The sequence below is a fragment of the Ascaphus truei genome, chromosome 3, assembly GCF_040206685.1.
Source record: "Ascaphus truei isolate aAscTru1 chromosome 3, aAscTru1.hap1, whole genome shotgun sequence".
Lineage (NCBI taxonomy): Eukaryota > Metazoa > Chordata > Amphibia > Anura > Ascaphidae > Ascaphus > Ascaphus truei.
In genome coordinates, this window is record NC_134485.1 from 81,333,831 (window position 1) to 81,354,033 (window position 20,203).

The 20,203-nt window shown below is 39.3% G+C and overlaps 1 protein-coding gene across 4 annotated transcripts in view; it reads left to right on the top strand.

Moving 5' to 3' along the window:
- WSCD1 (WSC domain containing 1) overlaps positions 1–20,203 on the top strand; it is a 162,357-nt gene that overhangs the window by 107,022 nt on the left and 35,132 nt on the right. For all 4 annotated transcript variants that reach the window (XM_075594407.1, XM_075594408.1, XM_075594405.1 and 1 more), the window contains one exon: positions 19,661–19,838. In XM_075594407.1, the coding sequence (XP_075450522.1) occupies positions 19,661–19,838 (178 nt within the window). The remainder of the gene's footprint in view (positions 1–19,660; positions 19,839–20,203) is intronic.

Here is a 20,203-nt window from a genome sequence, read left to right on the forward strand (position 1 = left end):
AGGGGGAGGGGTGAGGAGAGAGAGAGGAGCGGGAACATTACATCCCGGGCAACGCCGGGTCTCTCAGCTAGTATAAAATAAACGTAAAGAGAGGGTGCATACCATTCAATGATGGATACAAAAAAAGGAACAACAGGACAGTCACTCTTATACTCCCAGAAAGTGAATATATATATCATTTACGTGAATCACTATCCGTATTTGAAGTGTGTGTGTATATAAATATATATATACATACAAATGAGCAAACAGTAATATTTCCATTTGCTATTTGCCTTGCTATGGAGGGTTTTTGTCACTTTTTTACTCACATAACTTCACATATACATACATATATAATATACAGTATAATATATATAATATATATATATATATATATATATATATATATATATGCAGTGGAAGTGTATTGTGTGTATTTACCTACACACTCACTCCACATTTCAGTAACATACATATACATCTAAATAATATTCACATATACACGTTTGCTATAAATGGAATTATTACAATTTTACATTATATACACGTGCAATGAATGGAATAAACACTGTAATATAAGTTTGAAATCGCCTATCCGAGCTGCTATGCATGGCTGATCCCTTTTCTCCAGCTTCCTTGAATGTACTATGAGGAAGATCATGTGACCAGATGCTAGTGCACGTTTAGAGAGAGGGAGGGCAGTGCTGACAAAGGGGTGTGCCTGGGTTTGTGACAGGACATGAAGGGGCAGTGCCTTAGCAAATGCTTGTTAAAATAGAATACAAGAAAATTGGTCTTTCAAAGTTGTTTTTTTAAAAACTGAAAATGCTAAAAGTATTATTTCTTACTACAGAACTGATTTATTAAAAAAAAAACACATGCAGGATATAGACTGAACTGCAGCTTTAAGTTAACCTTTACAGTTACCAATAGTCCCCACAGATGGAGCTACATATATATGAAGACTCATACTGTACCTGGCACATAATTTGTTGAATTATAATAATTTTGACACATTGTGTTATTCAAATACCTGATTGATACAATTTTAATTACAACAGAATTATGTTTTTTTTTAATTTATGACTAGTTTTAGTAAATATAAAGTGTAAGTGTAGTATTATTTATAAGAATAATTAAAGAGAAATGAGCCCTCCCCAGCTAGATGCTGTTTCTTACTCCCCAGCTAGATGCTGTTTGTTACTCCCCAGCTAGATGCTGTTTGTTACTCCCAGCTAGATGCTGTTCATTAAAATAGCCATACCCTTTGTATAGATTTTCATCCAAAGACTCTAGGAAAATCATAGTATCTTTATCAATAAATGATTTATAATAGTCTGATTCTGTTCTCCTGGTTCATTTATATGGTTATGAATGTAGCCCCCTTCCCCCCATGTCTAGGGTGATGACGTGTGGTGCGCTTTATCTGATAGTTTCACAGGAGGCCTGATCCTCAGCTGCAGGAGGCCTGGTGTGTACCTTATCCATCTGTTGACAGCGCCTCCACCTGTGAAGGATCCTAGGTCTGCTGGATACCCCCTCACAGGACCCAATATAACATACACACATATATAGTAACAGGTTTACTGAACGTAGCTATTACTATAATATCGTAACAACTATGATGCTGACCTGCAAGGGCCATACCCACACAGGAACCCAATGTCCAATCACCACCTTATACACCTTGGTGTAGTTCCCTCAAAGTACAGAGGTGCCCTGGGCACCTAAACACTCTGGTGTCAACAGGAGCCAACCCACACCAAAGTGTGTGGCAGCGCAACCCACAGGAAGTGTGTGTTATAGTTGGTGCACTAGTTAGGATGTGATACTTGCCGGGTGCTCCGACACCCGGTACCACCAACTGATGAAAGGGGCCCGTCTGGTCCCACGCCATCGCCATCAGCGATGGCGTCCACCTCTATCTGTGGTGGACTCCTGCCGGAGGGTCCCACCATGAAGAGAGTCTTTAGATCTTGCGGTGGTGGTTTGGTTCCAGACCACAGGCCGCAAATACTGTGCGGTGTCTTGCTGTGTTCCTGACTATACAACTTCTCTTTCCCCCCACCAGCGGAGGTACAGGGAGGGAGGGAGAGGTGTGTGTATATGTGTATATATATATGTGTGTGTGTGTGTATAAGTTTGCCCAAAAAATAAATCCGCGTTGTAGCGGATCGGGCTATAGCGGGGTTGAGCTGTATTTGCAGGAAACATGTAGGAGGGCTGTTACACCTCCGTTTTTAAATGGACCAATAAAGCTGTATTTTTTATACTATTTTTGACCCACTCTCCTGGCTGTGCGCTATACCTATATCTTTGTTTATCTTCACTCTACTATTAGTAGCACTCTTTGCCAAAGGCACAGGATGGAGGGATTCTAGAATGTGAGTAAATTTACACTTAATCAACTCATGTGATTTAATAGTGGTTCTGGGACTATCCCAATGAGGTTTTGAGGAGTGGGTCTACACCCCTTTCTCTCTCCTTTTAGGGTTATTTTGTCTCTTTGAAGAACTCCACACCACCTTGGAGCTGTTTTGTGACTCACTATTCATTATTACTAGCCCCATATCCTGTGCCTTTGATTATTACTTACTATTCTGAAAGTATATCATATAGATCCGGCGCTAGAGCGTGTATACCACAATAGTTCCCCTGCGGAGCTCAGCATGTAATGGCCGCCGCACCTTGCTTGCTACTAAGCATGCACCAAGCGCTAAGATGGACGTCACGACATTGCCACTCACTGCACATGCGCAAGTGGCTTCGGCGCATGCGCGCGCAATCCAACATGGCATCCCCCACTGCCAGGTGCACCGCGGACCTCCAGCAACCCACTCACCTGATAATAACCTCCTTAACTAACCGCCACTCTCCCCCTCTCCCCAGCTGCAGCGGAGGTGAGGGGAGCCAAGGGGGGCCCAAAGGGGAGCCTGGCCACATGTATATTAATTGTCTGTGTTATTCAGTTAATCCTTTTTTTTTGGAGGGTGCATTATGCTTCCTTGCTTCAATAAAGCTTTCTACATGATCAACTTGAATATATTTCTTTTTAAGAGCATTAAAGATCTTTACTCTTTGTGAGCAAGGTTGAAATTGGTATATATAACTTCTGGATAACGTATTCAATACATTATTGTATTATCTGTATTATATATTATTCTCTATGGGAGAAGGAGAGGCTCAGTGAGAAAAGACACTGACCGGCACTGAGTTTGAAGCAGGGGAGCCTGGTTCAATTCCCAGTGTCGACTCCTTGTGACCTTGGGAAAGTCACTTAATCTTCCTGTGCCTCAGGCATCAAAAAATAGATTGTAAGCTCCATGGGGCAGGGATCTGTGCCTGCAAAATGTCTCTGTAAAGCGCTATGTAAAAAACTAGCAGTGCTATAGAAGAACATGCTACAAGTACATGCACTTCCTATTGAATTAATATTTCTCCGTTATATGCACAGCAATGTAATCTTTTTAGTACATACCATTAACATCTATATGCCTAGTACAGGCTATTTCTGTGTGCAAAAAACTAAACTCATTTTGGATGCTGTTGGTGCAGACGAAGATAATTCTGGTAAGTACACAAGTGTAATTTAAAATGACATTTTTTACTTTTGCACCAACAAAGTAATAATAATAACAACACTTCACAGTTGATGCCCTCTATCTGCCTTGAATCATCTCTCAAAACCATTAGAAATCTCTACTGTGTATTATATACCAGCAGTAATGTACAAATGAATGTACTGTATGTACTGTATGTACAGTTGTGTGAAAATAAAAGTACACCCTCTTTGAATTCTATGGTTTTACATATCAGGACATAATAACAATCATCTGTTCCTTAGCAGGTCTTAAATTAGGTAAATACAACCTCAGATGAACCACAACACATGACATATTACACTGTGTCATGATTTATTTAACAAAAATAAAGCCAAAATGGAGAAGCCATGTGTGAAAAACGAAGTATTCCTTATGATTCAATAGCTTGTAGAACCACCTTTAGACGCAATAACTTGAAGTAATCGTTTTCTGTATGACTTTATCAGTCTCTCACATCGTTGTCTAGGAATTTTGGCCCATTCTTCATTACAACGTTGCGTCAGTTCATTGAGGTTTGTGGGCATTTGTTTATGCACAGCTCTCTTAAGGTCAGCCACAGCATTTCAATCGGGTTGTTGTCTGGACTTTGACTGGGCCATTGCAACACCTTGATTCTTTTCTTTTTCAGTCACTCTGTTGTAGATTTGCTGGTGTGCTTGGGATCATTGTCCTGTTGCATGACCCAATTTCGGCCAAGCTTTAGCTGTCGGACAGATGGCCTCACATTTGAAACTAGAATACTTTGGTATACAGAGGAGTTCATGGTCGACTCAATGACTGCAAGGTTCCCAGGTCCTGTGGCTGCAAAACAAGCCCAAATCATCACCCGTAGACCACCGTGCTTGACCGTTGGTATGAGGTGTCTGTGCTGATATGCTGTGTTTGGTTTTCACCAAACGTGGCGCTGTGCATTATGGCCAAACATCTCCACTTTGGTCTCGTCTGTCCAAAGGACATTGTTCCAGAAGCCTTGTGGTTTGTTCAGATGCAACTTTGCAAACCTAAGCCGTGCTGCCATGTTCTTTTTAGAGAGAAGAGGCTTTCTCCTGGCAATCCTTCCAAACAAATCATACTTGTTCAGTCTTTTTCTAATTGTACTGTCATGAACTTTAACATTTAACACGCTAACTGAGGCCTAAAGGGGGGAAAAACAAGCTCAAAAAACTGTGAACTAAAAGGATACGTTGTAGTCCAACTTATAAAATTCCCTTGATGGGTGCCGCACCGGACCGCAAATGGGTTCGTTCAGAGCCACTGAGGCCTATAGAGTCTGAGATGTAACTCTTGTTTTTTTTTGCAATTTCTCTGAGCATTGCACGGTCTGACCTTGGGGTGAATTTGCCATAGAATTCAAAGAGGGTGTACTTTCTTTTTCACACAACTGTACACAGCGTTTCACAGCAGTAATACACGTGATATAATAATATAACACATAATGGGAATAAATGCTTGAAAAATAAAAGTAACATTAGAAAAAAGGAGTCCATGCCCCGAAGAGCTTACAATCTAAGAGGTGTGTAGGAAGAACGTACAGAGACAGTAGGAGGGTGTTCTAGCAAGTGCATCTACAAGAGGTCAAGGTCGATGTATGAGGTTTAATGAATTCCACAACTTGTACAGAAAGTGTATGGAGTCTTTGTGTTATGGCTACTTTTAGTGAATCCAAAGAGAAGTAGCTTTGCAGAGCTTGAAGTTAACATAATAAGGCTGAGCTCAGATAGAACGCGATGCGACGTGCGCGTGCACGTTCGCCACTTATTTCCTATGTTCTGTGGGAGTTTTCAAACAGAAAATGACCCCAGGCGGCAAAGTGCTGCATTTTCGCAGCTGTAGCTCAAGCTTTCAACGGAAGTTGAAATTTAAAGCGACAGTCGCGTCACGTGCACTTCTCCCGCCAATCAAAAACACACACTTTTTTTTTTTGTTTTTTTATCTTCTTAAATTATGCCCCCAATCACGTCAATCTGTCTGCTGGGGACGTTCACACATCGCCCAGCAGACAGAAGCTCGCAAACGCGGACGCACGTATGTGTAGCAGCCTGTCTGAGCGAGGCCTTATGATCATTCACATTATACTGTTCAGCATATTTTTTCTTCTTCTCAGGGTGTCTTAATTTTCAAGCAGTGGGGAACATGGACTGTTTCTGTGAAGATATACACATAAATTATCTTCAGAAATGCATATGATTCACTGATTTAGAGTTAGTCACTTATGTCTGAGCTCAATAACTTCACAGCAGAATTCAATAGTCTCATGTTCTAACCGTCAAAATCATTCTGTATAATATAACATATTTTAGTTGAGAGGCATAATATAATTCATACGTATCGAACTACAGTACTACTTTTTTTTTGTTTTTAATAAAAACCCCAAAACAAAATAGGTCAATCCATAGATGATCATGTTTTTAATCACTATAATTGACTTCTACCAGTCGAACTTGCAATGTGTTTGTCGCCTAGCTAGTAGTGGAAGGGTCATGCACTTTGGTAATTATTAGCCATCTATTTGTGGTCTCTTTCTATATATCACTCGAATGAAAAGCTGACACTCTTGCCTGATGGTTAACCAAAGAATCATGCATTTACAATGTTATTAAAAAAAATTGCAAAATAACTAGGAAACAGGAGGCTATGGTTACATTTTTGTAGCTGTTCATTGAATATACTGTACAGTATTTGTTCAACTGGAATTGCAAAATGTTTTTTGTTCACTGCATTAACTGAAACCTTTCATGCCCACTTCTCCAATTTTCCAACGGGAGCAGCCCATACATTTGAAAATGTTACTGGAGACAATTACAGTATATGTTTCTCCATTGGATTTTAGTAATTGAGTTTCTTCTGCAGCGTATTTTAGTTTCACTGAAAAATGTAACGTGTAGCACAGGTATGTCTAGTGAGAATATGCTACTTGTCATTAAAGTTCTGTTGCATGTGTTTGAATAACTTAATTTAATTTTGAGTGGCTAAATTTGTTTCCAAGGGCTTGTATATGGTACAGTAGTAATATCAGTGACAATGGATACAGTACATTGCATTCTTTACAATATTTGGTGCCAATGGCCAACAGTAAGATAATAACTGCACCTTGTCCTTTGTACGTGGTATAGTATACGCATTTACATATACAATATTAATAATCTAGCAGATACATGCAACCATAATAAAAAATCTCTACAGATCATAATTGCGTCAATTTTTTTTTTTGAGTACAAATATGTAATTGAAATTTTAAAGGTGTATTTTTATTCCAAGAAGGGTATGGCATGTGTGTGTGTGTGTGTGTGTGTGTGTGTGTGTGTGTGTGTGTGTGTGTGTGTGTGTGTGTGTGTGTGTGTGTGTGTGTGTGTGTGTGTGTGTGTGTGTGTGTGTGTGTGTGTATATATATATATATATGAGAAAAGAAAAAAGCGCAATCCTATATAGCTGTTAAAAATAAGGAAAATTTTAATAAAGGCAAACAAAGCTTGGTTGCTGGTTAAACAGATATAACAAACACAAAATAAGCATAAATAACAATAAGTCAATACAAATGGGATAAATGAGTAGAGGAAAAATAAATGTCCAAAAACTGTGTCCAAAAAGTGTCCAATAGATCTATTGTGAGGGAGTAGCACTTGTAGATGATAAAGCACTTAATTGCATAGCATAGAATGTGAATAAAGCAACAGATGGGGAGTGGAATGACTCTGATGTAGATCAAGGTGGGTATAAAGTAGCAAAAGCAGGCTGATAGGTGTTTCCTGTATATTGGATCCAAAAGGACAAAGGCAGAGGGGGGTAAGGGAACGGTCTCACCAGATAAGTGTATCCGCAATGAACCCCAAGAGGTCTCCGCGTCCCTCCGTCAGCTGCGCCAGCAAATCCACGACGCAGGTAATCACGTGATGCTTATCTGGGTAACACTAGAGACGCCGTCCTGTCTCCTGTATACCCCCCTCACGACAGCCAATTTTCTCCAATCCAAAAGTCGATGCAGGTAGATATTCACTGCTGTAACTGCCAGATGTTAAATACAGCCGCACTTGAACTGCCACTTTCCACTCTGAAACTCCGGTGTGAGTTAAACTACCGCTCGCCACTCTTCACTCCTCTCTCGTTGCTCGTCCCTCCTCCCACAATCAGCTGGTGGACACAGTGACGTAACCTACGCGTTTCGTCAGCTGTTGTGCTGACTTCTTCAAGGGTGTGACCTAGGGAGTAGGTGATGGGCTTATATAGGGCTAATTGAAACCTGATAGGTTAATTGAGGGGGGAACATGTATAAACACATACAATGACCCTTTAACTTCAGAAAGAAGTGTAATATTGAAATAACCCTGATAAAATTCAAAATAGAAAAAAGCAAAAATAAACAACAAGAAACTAATCATTATTTAAACCATAACCAATATAAAATGAAATATAATATTCCAAAAAAATAATATAAAGAAAATATATTATTGAATCAAAAATCAATCTTAAAAAAGTGTGTATATATATAAATAAAGAAAAACATATATATAACTATAAATAATTGGTTATTGTTTAAAAATAAAATTACAATAAAAGGATCAACATATAAAAATGTATTTAAATAAATAAATAAAAATTAGCATAATAATATGCAGAATCGCTACTAAATGTAAATACATCCACACAGGCAATATAGCATATATAGATGTGTACAAATAACATATCTATACCAAAACCATCATCGGAATAAACATACAAATAACTAAATCATTCATAAAGATGGAAATATGAATGTAGGATACAGGCATAATATATGCAGGCAAAGAAGCCTTTAGCAGGTAAAGGTATTAGCAGTGAATCTATAACCATGCCTTTATTAAATTTTTCCTTATTTTTAACAGCTATATAGGATTGCGCTTTTTTCTGTTCTCAATTTTCTAGGATAGGCATATCTCTTTAGAGCTGCATCTTAGTGGCCCATTTCTCATTGATCAGTGCCTGATATTCTAATTACACAAATATTAAATTTATCTATCACTTATTATTTCATCACTTAGTGCTAGTCCTAGCTCTGATTTGTTTTTGTATTATATATAGCAACTGTAAATATTACTGTATTTACAGTTGCTTTATGCTTTACTGTGGAGAGTTTTTGTCACTTTTTTTACCCACCATAACCTTAATATATATAATATATATATATATCTCGAAAGACTGCACAAATAAGACCACTTTGGAGGCAGAGGTGTCAGTCAACAATCTGCTCTCCAAAATTGCGCCCCACTATGCCTTACGTAGCACTCTGCAAGGCATTATTGGGTACAACTCCAGAGAGCCGTGAGTGGCGATTTATAGCTCTGCCATTCGATAAAGCTACTACCATGCAGGCATGCACACACAAACCCCCAGTGGAGACAGCTCTGTCTCCACTGGGGATGTAAGTGCGTGGTTTGACTCCCCTGTGGTGAAAGCCTCATGCGTTCAGCTATGCACGAGGCTACTTTGGAGGAGTGCCAATAATAGGCATACGATGTCTAAATAAGCGTAAACACAACCTCTTCTACAGCTACAGTACTTGCTACAATCCACATCTCTCAAGTTATGGGCTTTCATTGCATTCTGAGGAACCTGTGTAATGTAATTTTATTTCCTGCATTGAAAGAATCTAATCTAATCTACATCACTTTGCCCAGATTTAAGATGCTGGGGTTTATATTGATTTCTCTTAGTTTTTCACGAGGCAGTATTTATTGGTAATTGGCTAGAAAGAGAGCTGAGTGCAGTGTTTGATTTGTCAACTGTCAGATCAAGTAAATGTTGATGTCCCTTCAGGCATTCCTGGCCCTTCGCTATTATCCAATTGATAAGTTTGTATTCTATTTCAGTGCTCCAGACTGTGATAATTGTCTATGAATGTAACATGAAAAGTTGTTGAGTTACCCTGATTTTACTTTAAAGAGGTGAATTATCTTGTTTTTCTTCATGAAGTAACATTGCACCAACATATCTGCATATGACACTTCTGCCTTTTTTAAATCCATTTGTGTACAGTATAATCACATGATGGCACCTGTGTACTAAGATCTTATTTTAAATGTTTTTTTTTTTAAGTACAATAAACCTTTAAGAAAATGTGCATCATATGTATGAAGACGTAATACTAAACATGTGATGCATAGTTTTTTTAAATTATTTTTGACACCTCGCCTTATGTTGAAACCTGATACAATTTAAACTACAACAGAATTACGTTTATAACCAGTATTAGTAAATATAAATTATACATGTAATATTTATAATATCTATACTTCAAAAACAATACATTTTGTTAACATATATTATTTTTTTTGGTGTGCTGAATAATTCTATTTTAGTACATACATCTGTATGCCTACTGCAGTCCAAAAAAAAGAAAATTATAATTTATGATGCTGCAAGCACAGGTGGAGAAAAGGAGTACATCGGTAAACACAAAGATATTTTAAAATTGGATTTCCCTATGCCAATTTTTCTTTTTAAAAAGCTGTTTGTGATACTTAGTACATACTGTAAGCTGCATTATGCTTAAAAAAAGGGTAGTTGTTGTTGCTGGAGTAGGTAAGTTAAATCGATAATATTGTTTAATATGAAATGGGAAAATTTAAGAAACCTAAACTGGTAGAGACTTCCATACTCTCTGAGGTAACTTTCCTTTCAATATTAGAAAAGATTCAGAACATCTTGGATCATTTGGGCTTTTATATTTTTAATTTTAATACCAGCTCTTGGTAAAGGCATTCCTTTCATCTGTATTGTACAGTATTATCAGCATATCATATCATGTATTGAATGGACAACTGCCTTGCTACTGGAAGCATGGCTAATCCACAGGACTTTTCCTTCTCTGTGTCATGTTTGTGGGATATGATGTCCCTAGTAAGGAGCCAAAACATTGGTCCTTTGTCTCTAGTTGGCAAAATCTGCCTCCCCTATTCTAAGCCCATCTTGGTTGCTGGCATCTACCGCCCCCCTAAAGCCCCTCTACAATCCCTGACTGATATCACCCAATTTCTTGGCTCCATTTCCTCTCTGAATGAGACGAGTGAGCTGCTAGTTCTTGGGGATTTCAACTTCAATTGGCTTGACCCTAAAAACCACAAAATCCAGATACAACTCAAGTCACTTAACCTAACGCAACTCATTTCCCAACCCACACGGATAAACCTGAAATCGCATAACCATTCCTTGCTAGACTGGATTCTCGCCTCAAACCCCAGCAGAATCCAATCCTCTGCATCCTTCCTGACATTTTCAGTGACCATGCAATAGTGTACTGTGTAAGGAAAATTAAACTGCCCCATTCAAGCCCTAAAGTTCTCCTCACTAGAACATTTTAAAACTTTAACCCATAACAGTTTCTGGATGACCTTACCAACTGCCCATGGCACAGAATCGATTTAATTCCCGACCCTGATTCTGCGCTCGACTATTTACAATCCGAGTTCTTAAAACTCTGCGATACCCATGCTCCACTACGCAAAATAAGGGTACGGGGTGCCCACCTTAAGTGGGTTACAACTGACCTTATTGCACTCTACCAGCTCAGGGATACCTTGTGGAAAAGCTACAAAGTAACTGGCACTACCAAGGATCTCAATCACTACAGATGCATGCGGAATATGTGCACAAGGCAAACAAGGCATGCAAAAGCACAATATTACTCTGACAATCTCCACCAAAATACATCAAACCCAGCTAACTTCTGGCAGGTTATCAACAATATATTCCAGACTCCTAACCATCAACAGCCAAGTAATATCACTAAGGGGTATATTACTCTGACAAACCCCACTGACATTGCAAATGCATTCAATGATTACTTTGTGGGGTGTGCCACTAACTTATTAGCGAAACGCAGCCCAAACCACAAATATGAATCTCATCCTGGGAGTACACACATAGCCCCACCCCCTCCCAAAACTGCCCACAATTTTCAATTTGGCCCAGTATCTGAAGAGGAGATTATACAAGCGCTCCTCAAACTAAAACTAAGCAGCCAATGTGGACCTGACTTACTACAATCTAGGTTCCTACGACTTGGTGCCCCAGCCATTGCCAAACCAATTGCGTCCATAGTCAACTCTATCCTGTCTACAGGCCATATCCCTAAGACCTGGAAAACTGCCAGAGTTGTCCCAATCTTCAAAAGTGGGGACAAAAACACTGTCTCAAACTACAGGCCAATCTCACTTCTCCCAATTCTATCCAAAGTCATGGAAAAATGTGTCCACTCCCAATTAAGCGATTTCTATACCAAGACAAATTTCCCTAGCCAATTCCAATCTGGGTTTCATCCCAAACACTCCACGGTAACTACCCTGCTAAAAGTTTGCAATGAAATCCAGTGTGGAATGGAACGGGGACATCTCACTGGTGCAGTATTCCTAGATTTTGCAAAGGCTTTTGACACAGTTGATCATGCTATCCTGCTTAACAAACTCCAGAGCTCTGGAATAGGGAAGCATGCTTTAAACTGGTTTCAGTCCTACCTATCAGGAAGATCCCAACATGTGTCCATCTCAGGCTCTAACTCCAACCCCCTGGATATCACCTGTGGTGTACCGCAAGGCTCTGTTCTGGGGCCCCTACTCTTCTCAGTGTTCATTAATGATCTTCCCACAGCTTGTAAGGAAGCCTCAATACACATGTATGCAGATGACACAATCCTATATGCACACAGCCATAGCCTCTCTGACCTTCAACACATACTTCAGTCTGGCTTTTTGAGACTCGAAAACTGGATTTCCCAAAACAAACTGTTCTTAAACACTGACAAGACTGTAACAATGGTATTTGGGACCAAGACTAAATTTGTAAAGCTTCCAGTGACTGAGCTCCTGATTAGAACCAACGCTAACACCACCCTAACCCCTGTCACTAGTTTTAAATACCTGGGCTTATGGTTTGACTCCCACTTAACATTCGGAATGCACATTGATACCCTGACAACCAAGACCTATGCCAAACTAGGGGTACTTTACAGGAACAAATCCTCCCTAAGTCTCCTGGTCAGAAAGCGTATCGCACAGCAGATGCTAATGCCAAATATTGACTATGGAGACATAGTATATGGCCCGGCACCTCAAACCCACCTTAGCAAACTTGACACCCTCTACAATTCAATTTGTCGTTTTGTTCTCCAATGCAACTACAACACACATCACTGCGAAATGCTCAAAGAACTAGATTGGTCATCACTAGAGTCTAGGCGCAAAGTTCACCTTTCCTGTCTTGCCTTTAAATTCTTGATGGGCAAGCTACCCAGCTATCTGAACATGCTCCTCACCCCTACCACTTGCAGCACTTATCACCTGAGATCAGACTCCAAAAGACTGTTCATGGTCCCAAGGCTCTACAAAGTATCCGGCCGTTCCTCCTTCTCCTACCGTGCACCCCAAAACTGGAACAACCTACCAGAGACTCTCACATCCACCACCAGTTTAAGTTCTTTCAAATCTAAGGCTGTCTCACATTTTAATCTGGTCTGTAACTGTTTCATAGGCCCATAATATATATTTTCTTTAACTGTGCACGCAATGTCTTGTATATAATGTATACCCTGTTCATTTATGTAACTGTATTTGTAACCATGTATTATTTGTCTTACTCTGTGCCCAGGACATACTTGAAAACGAGAGGTAACTCTCAATGTATTACTTCCTGGTAAAACATTTTATAAATAATAATAATAATAATAATAATATGTTGTATGTTATGAGATAATAGAAGTGTAATACCCCTTACTTTTAGCCAGAGTGGTCAAGCTATTCTCTAGAACCATGATTAAAGAGAAAGGGGAGTGGGGGAGAGCTCTGTCTACAGTCTTTGCTAAGTACTGTAGGTGGTACCAGGGGTGTAGATATGAGGAACAAAACAACTTGCCAAGGATACAGCACTATGATACAGCACTCGCCAGAATGAATGTAAAGTACAGTATGGATAGATTTAAAACGTATACACATGTGCGAGGTAGGATTGTAGAAAATCCTATCCCCACAAGAGTCCCTCACAATTGCACTAATGTGATGTAATTATTGCTTGGATAACAGTGATCCAGGATAGTATCCTATATAACCAGTCATAGTGAGTAGAAAAAAACAAAAAGTAATTTATTAATATCTGCAAAATAACACACTGGGTGTGGAATATAAACAAGGAAATTAAAATATTCCACACCCAGTGTTATTTTGCAGATATTAATAAATGATTTTTTTGTTTTTTTCTACTCACTATGACTGGTTATATAGGATACTATGCTGGATCACTGTTATCCTAGCAATAATTACATCACATGAGTGCAATTGTGAGGGATTCTTGTGGGGATAGGATTTTCTACAATCCTACCTCCTATGTGTGTATATTGTACTCAATCATTCCCTTGTGCACATGTGATATTCTTTTATTTACTAAGTTGTTATAATAGGAGAGCGGTGGATCTTGTTATATTTAGATTTAAAACGTAACCTTTAACGGTTAATAATAGGTAAAATATGGGTGGACAAAAGAAACAAAAAAGCACATGGACAACTAATCACTGGTTCAGTAATTGTCATAAAACAAGTATTAAATTGAAACTCTCACTCTGGTATAGGACTAGCTAATGTATGTGGTAAGCTTGTATCCAGAGGTGGGGGTAGGTAATATGGCAGCTTAGGGTGTCTGTTTCCAGGATATATGTACAGGTTAATAAGCCCGGCTGTGGTGAGTGTCGGTCTACCAGACGGGTGCATCAACAATGAGTGGTGAGTATAATATATCCCGTCGAGGACAAGACACACACCCCAGGTAGAGATCATATGTGCACACAGGGCACCTGTGAGTTAAACAGCTCAAGGTGTTCCAAAGATTATACGGGTACATAGATGGTAAGCTTAACATGGGAAATTGATAGCAGGTAAATAAATGATATAGTCCATGTTGTATCCCGTTAATGCTGCCTACACAGTGTTATAATAACCAGAAGTAGGCATATATAAAAATGAACACAAGCGCACCTAGAAGGTGCCTTGACCACCCATATGAGAGTTTTAATAAAATTGTGAAACAAGCAACATGGCTTCGTGTAGCTTAGTATGATAATATAGGTAGCAATCTGAATTATAGGTGATGACAGCTGCACGGGTGTACTGTATACACAAACACAGGGCTTGAGGGGTTAATTGGGATAGTTAGTTTGGTGTATTAGTGAACACCTCTTAGATGCCAGAACAGAACAGCCAAACGAATCATAAGCAGACGACAGTCTTACTGTCAATACCTGGTGTATTTATGAACACCATAGCTGTGCAGTTTAACTGTGTGTGTGGTCAGCTTGGTGTTTTCATGAACACTGCTTGACGAAATTAATGCTGAACCACAGATTCTAGTTATCAGTTAACACATATATGTCTCATGAGGAGTTAGGCAGTAATGACAGCCTGTGGTGTGTATATGAGCTAACACAAGGGCTGTAATCGTTAGTCAAAATACTATTCAGCTTGGTGTATTAATGAACACCACTTCGTTTGTATAGCAGAGAACAAGTAGATGCCATGTAAAAGATAATAGGTGTCTACATAGAAACAACTGTTTTGCGTGGTGACTGCTGGTTAGATTCCCTCACTGTCTTCACAGAGTAATGCAGTAAGATAATTAATAGTGAGGGGCTAGCTAGTGTAGAAGTTACATAGCACGTATAGAGACACTATATTGCCGTAATGGATATGATGTAAGCTGCGGCAATAGTAGCAGTCAAGTTACGGTTGCTTACTTTGTTGCAGTCACACCCGTACTCCCTCCTCCGTGAGACTAAGGATAGGTAGTGACATCACAAGGTGATGCCCACCGACGTACGTTTCGCATCACTCAGATGTTTTCTCAAGGGGGTCAAGTGCTTGTTTTCACTTTTATATTTTCCTACTTCTTATAACACTGTGTAGGCAGCATTAACGAGATACAACAGGGACTATACCATTTATTTACCTGCTAACAATTTCCCACATTAAGCTTACCATCTGTGTACCCGTATAATCTTTGGTACACCTTGAGCAGTTTAACTCACAGGTACTCTGTGTGCACATACGATCTCTACCAGGGGTGTGTGTCTTGTCCTCACATAATATATTATACTCGCCACTCATTGTTGATACACCCGTCTCTTAGACCGACATTCACCACAGCTGGGCTTATTAACCTGTGCATATATCCTGGGTAGCAGATAACCTAAGCTGCCATATTACCTACCCCCACCTCTTGATACAAGCTTACCACATACACTAGCTAGTCCTATACCAGAGTGAGAGTTTCAATTTAATACTTGTTTTATGACAATTACTGAACCAGTGATTAGTTGTCCATGTGCTGTTTTTGTTTCTTTTGTCCACCAATATTTTACCTAGTATTATCCATTAAAAGTTATGATTTAAACCTTTCCATACTTACGTTCATTGTGGCGAGTGCTGTATCATAGGGTGTCTTTTTACTTGCTTTGGCAAGTTGTTTTGTTCCACCTATTCTCTAGAACCATAAGAACTTGACTGGTGCAATACAGGTTATATTTAACACTGCTTGTCTGGAGTTTAAGTCCCAGCAGTTGATGGTACTGCAGCCTTCCTATGATGGGTTTTGTCTAGTCTTTTGAATTCGTACCCGGGTTAGACAAACTCCACTTGGATAACCTATATAACTTTAGAAGGGTACCCTCATGCAGTCCAGGAATTGACTACACTATATACATACACAATCCAAATATTACCAGATCTTAAAATAAACAATTACAACACAAAACTAAAAGATTAGATTTATATTCAAAGGAAAACTTGAAAACAGGTTCTGGAATAACGGGTGTGACTCAAGTGGCGGTAAAACCAAGAATGTAAATTGTATTATTGCAACAAAAACTATGGTGTATATACCTGTGAAAATAGTATAATGTGGTATCATAACCTTTCATAGTCCCATGTTAATTACGGTGGCCATTTAAAATGATGCCTGAAATATAAGTGATGTGTTGGGATGTAGTGCTTTCTTGCATAGAGTAATTGTATTTAAAGGAGCAATCCAAGCAATATCCTACATGTGTTTTTTTTTTAAGATAAATCAGTTCTGTAGTATTAGATAATACTTAGTAAAAATTTTTTTTTTAAATTCAACTCTTAATGCCATTTTTAATGAGTTTTAATATACTGAGTATCCTTTGATTTCTGTATCCGGTTTAGACACATGTCCCTAGCAGCACAAGATCTTTCTAAAACGTTCCTGTTTGTTTGTCATTTGTTGCCAATATTTGATCACAGTTTGAGTTGCAAACTGTAACAATAGATAATGTTACCATAGTAATATAAGAATACATTGTAGCTGCTGAGTTACACTGATGGAAGGATTGATTAAAACTGAAAGGCAGCCATTTTGAAGAAACCCTGGCAGGAACGTTGCTGATTGATCACGGGAGAACAAATCAATCAGCAGCGTACAGTAGGTAACTCGTTTTCAGTAAAGGTAATCAAAGGCTGCATATATTAAAACAAAAAAAAGATTATTTTTTTAAAGCGCCACTTGGACTGCCTCTTTAAACTTCATGCAGTTGTTAACAATACTGAAGTGAAAACTTTATACGCAATGTGACAGTCTCCAGAGAAAGAAATGTTGCTTTAAAGGGAAGTTGGATATATTTGCCAGATTGTTTGTAACTTATAGTTGCAAACTTTGATGCTGGCCTGCTGCCATATATACAGTAGCAACTGTGTAGAAACTGTGTACTCCGCTATCAGGGTGACCAAAGCAAGATCTATATTGCAGCTCAATGTTTCTCAACCATTGTGCCATGGTACCCTGGTGTGCCCCAACCCTCTGCCTACAGTGCTGCGACCCCAAGGAACAAGCTCTGCTGACCACACAGTGGACATATCCTGCACTGCCTGGAGACGATGCGATCTGCCTCTCCTTTCTCAGCCATGGGCAGAGAGAGAGGTGTCTCTCCATCTCCAGACAGTACAGTAAGCGCCCATTGAACAAATACCCATATTTGAAGTATGTGGGAAGGAAGAAAGAGTGGGGACTGTGGGGAGGAGAGTCTGATGTTTTTGTGTGGAATGATGCGGTGGCTTTGTGTGTGGAGAAAGATGGGGGTAAGGGCTTTGCATGGGGTAGAGGAAGATGTGTGGTGTAAGTAAGAGGAGGGGTGCATGTGGTTGTTATGATTAAGCAAGAGGGTGAGTGTGCTGTGTGAGAGGATAGAGGAGAGTGTTGTGTGGTTGGTGTGCGTGTGAAAAGGACAAAAGGGGTTCCCCAAAATGTAAAAAATCATTCAGGGTGGACCCTGCCCAGAAAAGGTTGAGAACAATTGCTATAGCTGTACAGGTGACAGCCATTGGTTTTGGTCAATGATAAGCAAGGTGCCACAGTTATAGAAACCAACATTTGTCAGACGTCTCTTTTTGCATATTTGTACATGTATAATTATAATTTGAATACATTTCACAGTGAAATAAGATAACTGGTATTGAAGGTACAGTATGTAATATTCCAGTCAAATATTTACAAATGTTGATAGCTCCACAAAAATCCAATATTCCCCATTATTCGCAAACATGTGAAAAAGTTGTGCATATCTGTAATACTGTAAACCAGAAGGGCGCAATATTTTTCCAATGCACCCGCCTGCTGGCTTTCTCCTTCTCCTCGCACCCTCCCTCCTACCCTCCCCCTCTTACCTTGATTCAGACATCCTGGCGTCATGACAGCACGTTGTTATGGCAACGCGATGTCACATTACCCCGCGGTATCATTTGACGCCGCGTTGCCATGGCGACACGTCACCAGGAGCGTCTAAATCAAGGTAAGTAAGGTTTACAGAGGCCCTGCAGCTACCCCGGCATTAATTTAAATGCCTTCGGGAAGCGCGCGGGGGCCTCTGTAAACCCAGCGCCCCCCACTTTGCGCACTGCTGCTGTAAACCATTGGTTAGTCCAGTAAAATATACATGTTGGATCAGATTTGAAGCAAAATGGCCTGTTTAGATACAGTATGTTTAGCTACAGTCAGAAGTGATGCATATATATATATTATTTGAGACATACTGTACAGTAGTTTACTAATGCAACAAAGTAAAATATGGGTCAGTTTAAATCCTGTAAACAAGGAACTCTATTCTCATACCTTTCTCTCCCTACATCTCATTATGCACTCCTTATTGCTTTTTATGCTTGCTACTTCCTCACTCCTTTGTAAACATTTATGTTTGTGCCCATACACTGCACCACTATTTACAGACCTCTTTCCTAACAACTTCTACACCCTTCAATAAATAGCACCCCCACTAATTCTCTCCCTCTCTCCCTCACTGCTGGGATATCTCTCCTAATCTTGCACCCAACCGTATACACACCTGCTCTCACCCACGCCTGCCTGCCACCTCTTTCCCTGCTAATGGTATTAACTGATCTAATTTAATACTGACCAACCTTAAAACTCACCACTCAAAAGAAGCATCCAAATAGCCTGGATTCATTGCTACAGTTCCACAGTCCCTCCTAACAACCATTGTGGCCAGGCACTGACATCTACTGCACTTATTCCCTCAACTGCTGTCTCTGTAAGTCTCCCAACATACAACTTAGTTTGTAAGCTCTCCTGGGCAGGAATTTGCTTTCCTATTGTATGTATTTGCTGCGCTTATTGTATTATTATTATTCCCCGTACTGTATTGTCTTTGTAAGCGCTTAGTACACTGTCAGCACTATATAAATAAAGATATACATACATACATACATTCCTAAAACATCTTCCAGTGCTGGACTACACCTTATGACTGGGGCAAGTGAAAGGGATGTAAGGTGTCATATGGCATTGCATTGCTTAGTAAACATGGTCCTACATGTCATAAAGAACTTTAGAAACCGTGTGTTATTGAAGAAAAAATAAAAAATTGTAGTTAATGATATATTTTAATGCACCAATAAAGCATCATAAAGGCACTGTTACAGGTTCAAAGATATTACCCATTTGAAAAAATATGTAATGTGACTTGGGGATTTTCACTTTTTGAACATGAACAACTCCTCTTGTCTAATTATGCATGTTTTTTTCTGTCCTGCTGGTAGGAATATCCCTTGGCTGTTATTCGATGGACACAATGCTTCTGTGGCTTCCGTACAGTTCTGTTTAACCTTCATGAACAGCTGGATGAATCTCTCTGTGCTGGATTTCTGAATGGTAGTAGTGGAACAGAAGTCCTAAGGGAGGACAGTTATTGTTCTGTCTACCAGACTCCCATACAAGGTAAAGACTGATATGTATGTTTTTTTTTTTTTTTTTCATTTTGGCGCTTGCAGACTGGAGAATATAGATATTTTCTTTAATGGTCCTTAAGGTGCACAGTTTCTTACATCATTAAAATCAAAGGTGTCATAAAATCCAGTTGTAAAGATGAAATATGTGATGGATTGCAATTGAATTCATTATTTATTTTCACTAGTCATTTATGAACTCAGCTACAGTAATCTATGCCTAACTTTGCTCTGCTCGAAGTAAAAGTCTCCTGAACTGCCAAGGGACTCCTTAAGAAAATGAATATAATTAATGACAACCACTTGCATGTGTGTGTACACACACACACTATATATATATATATATATATATATATA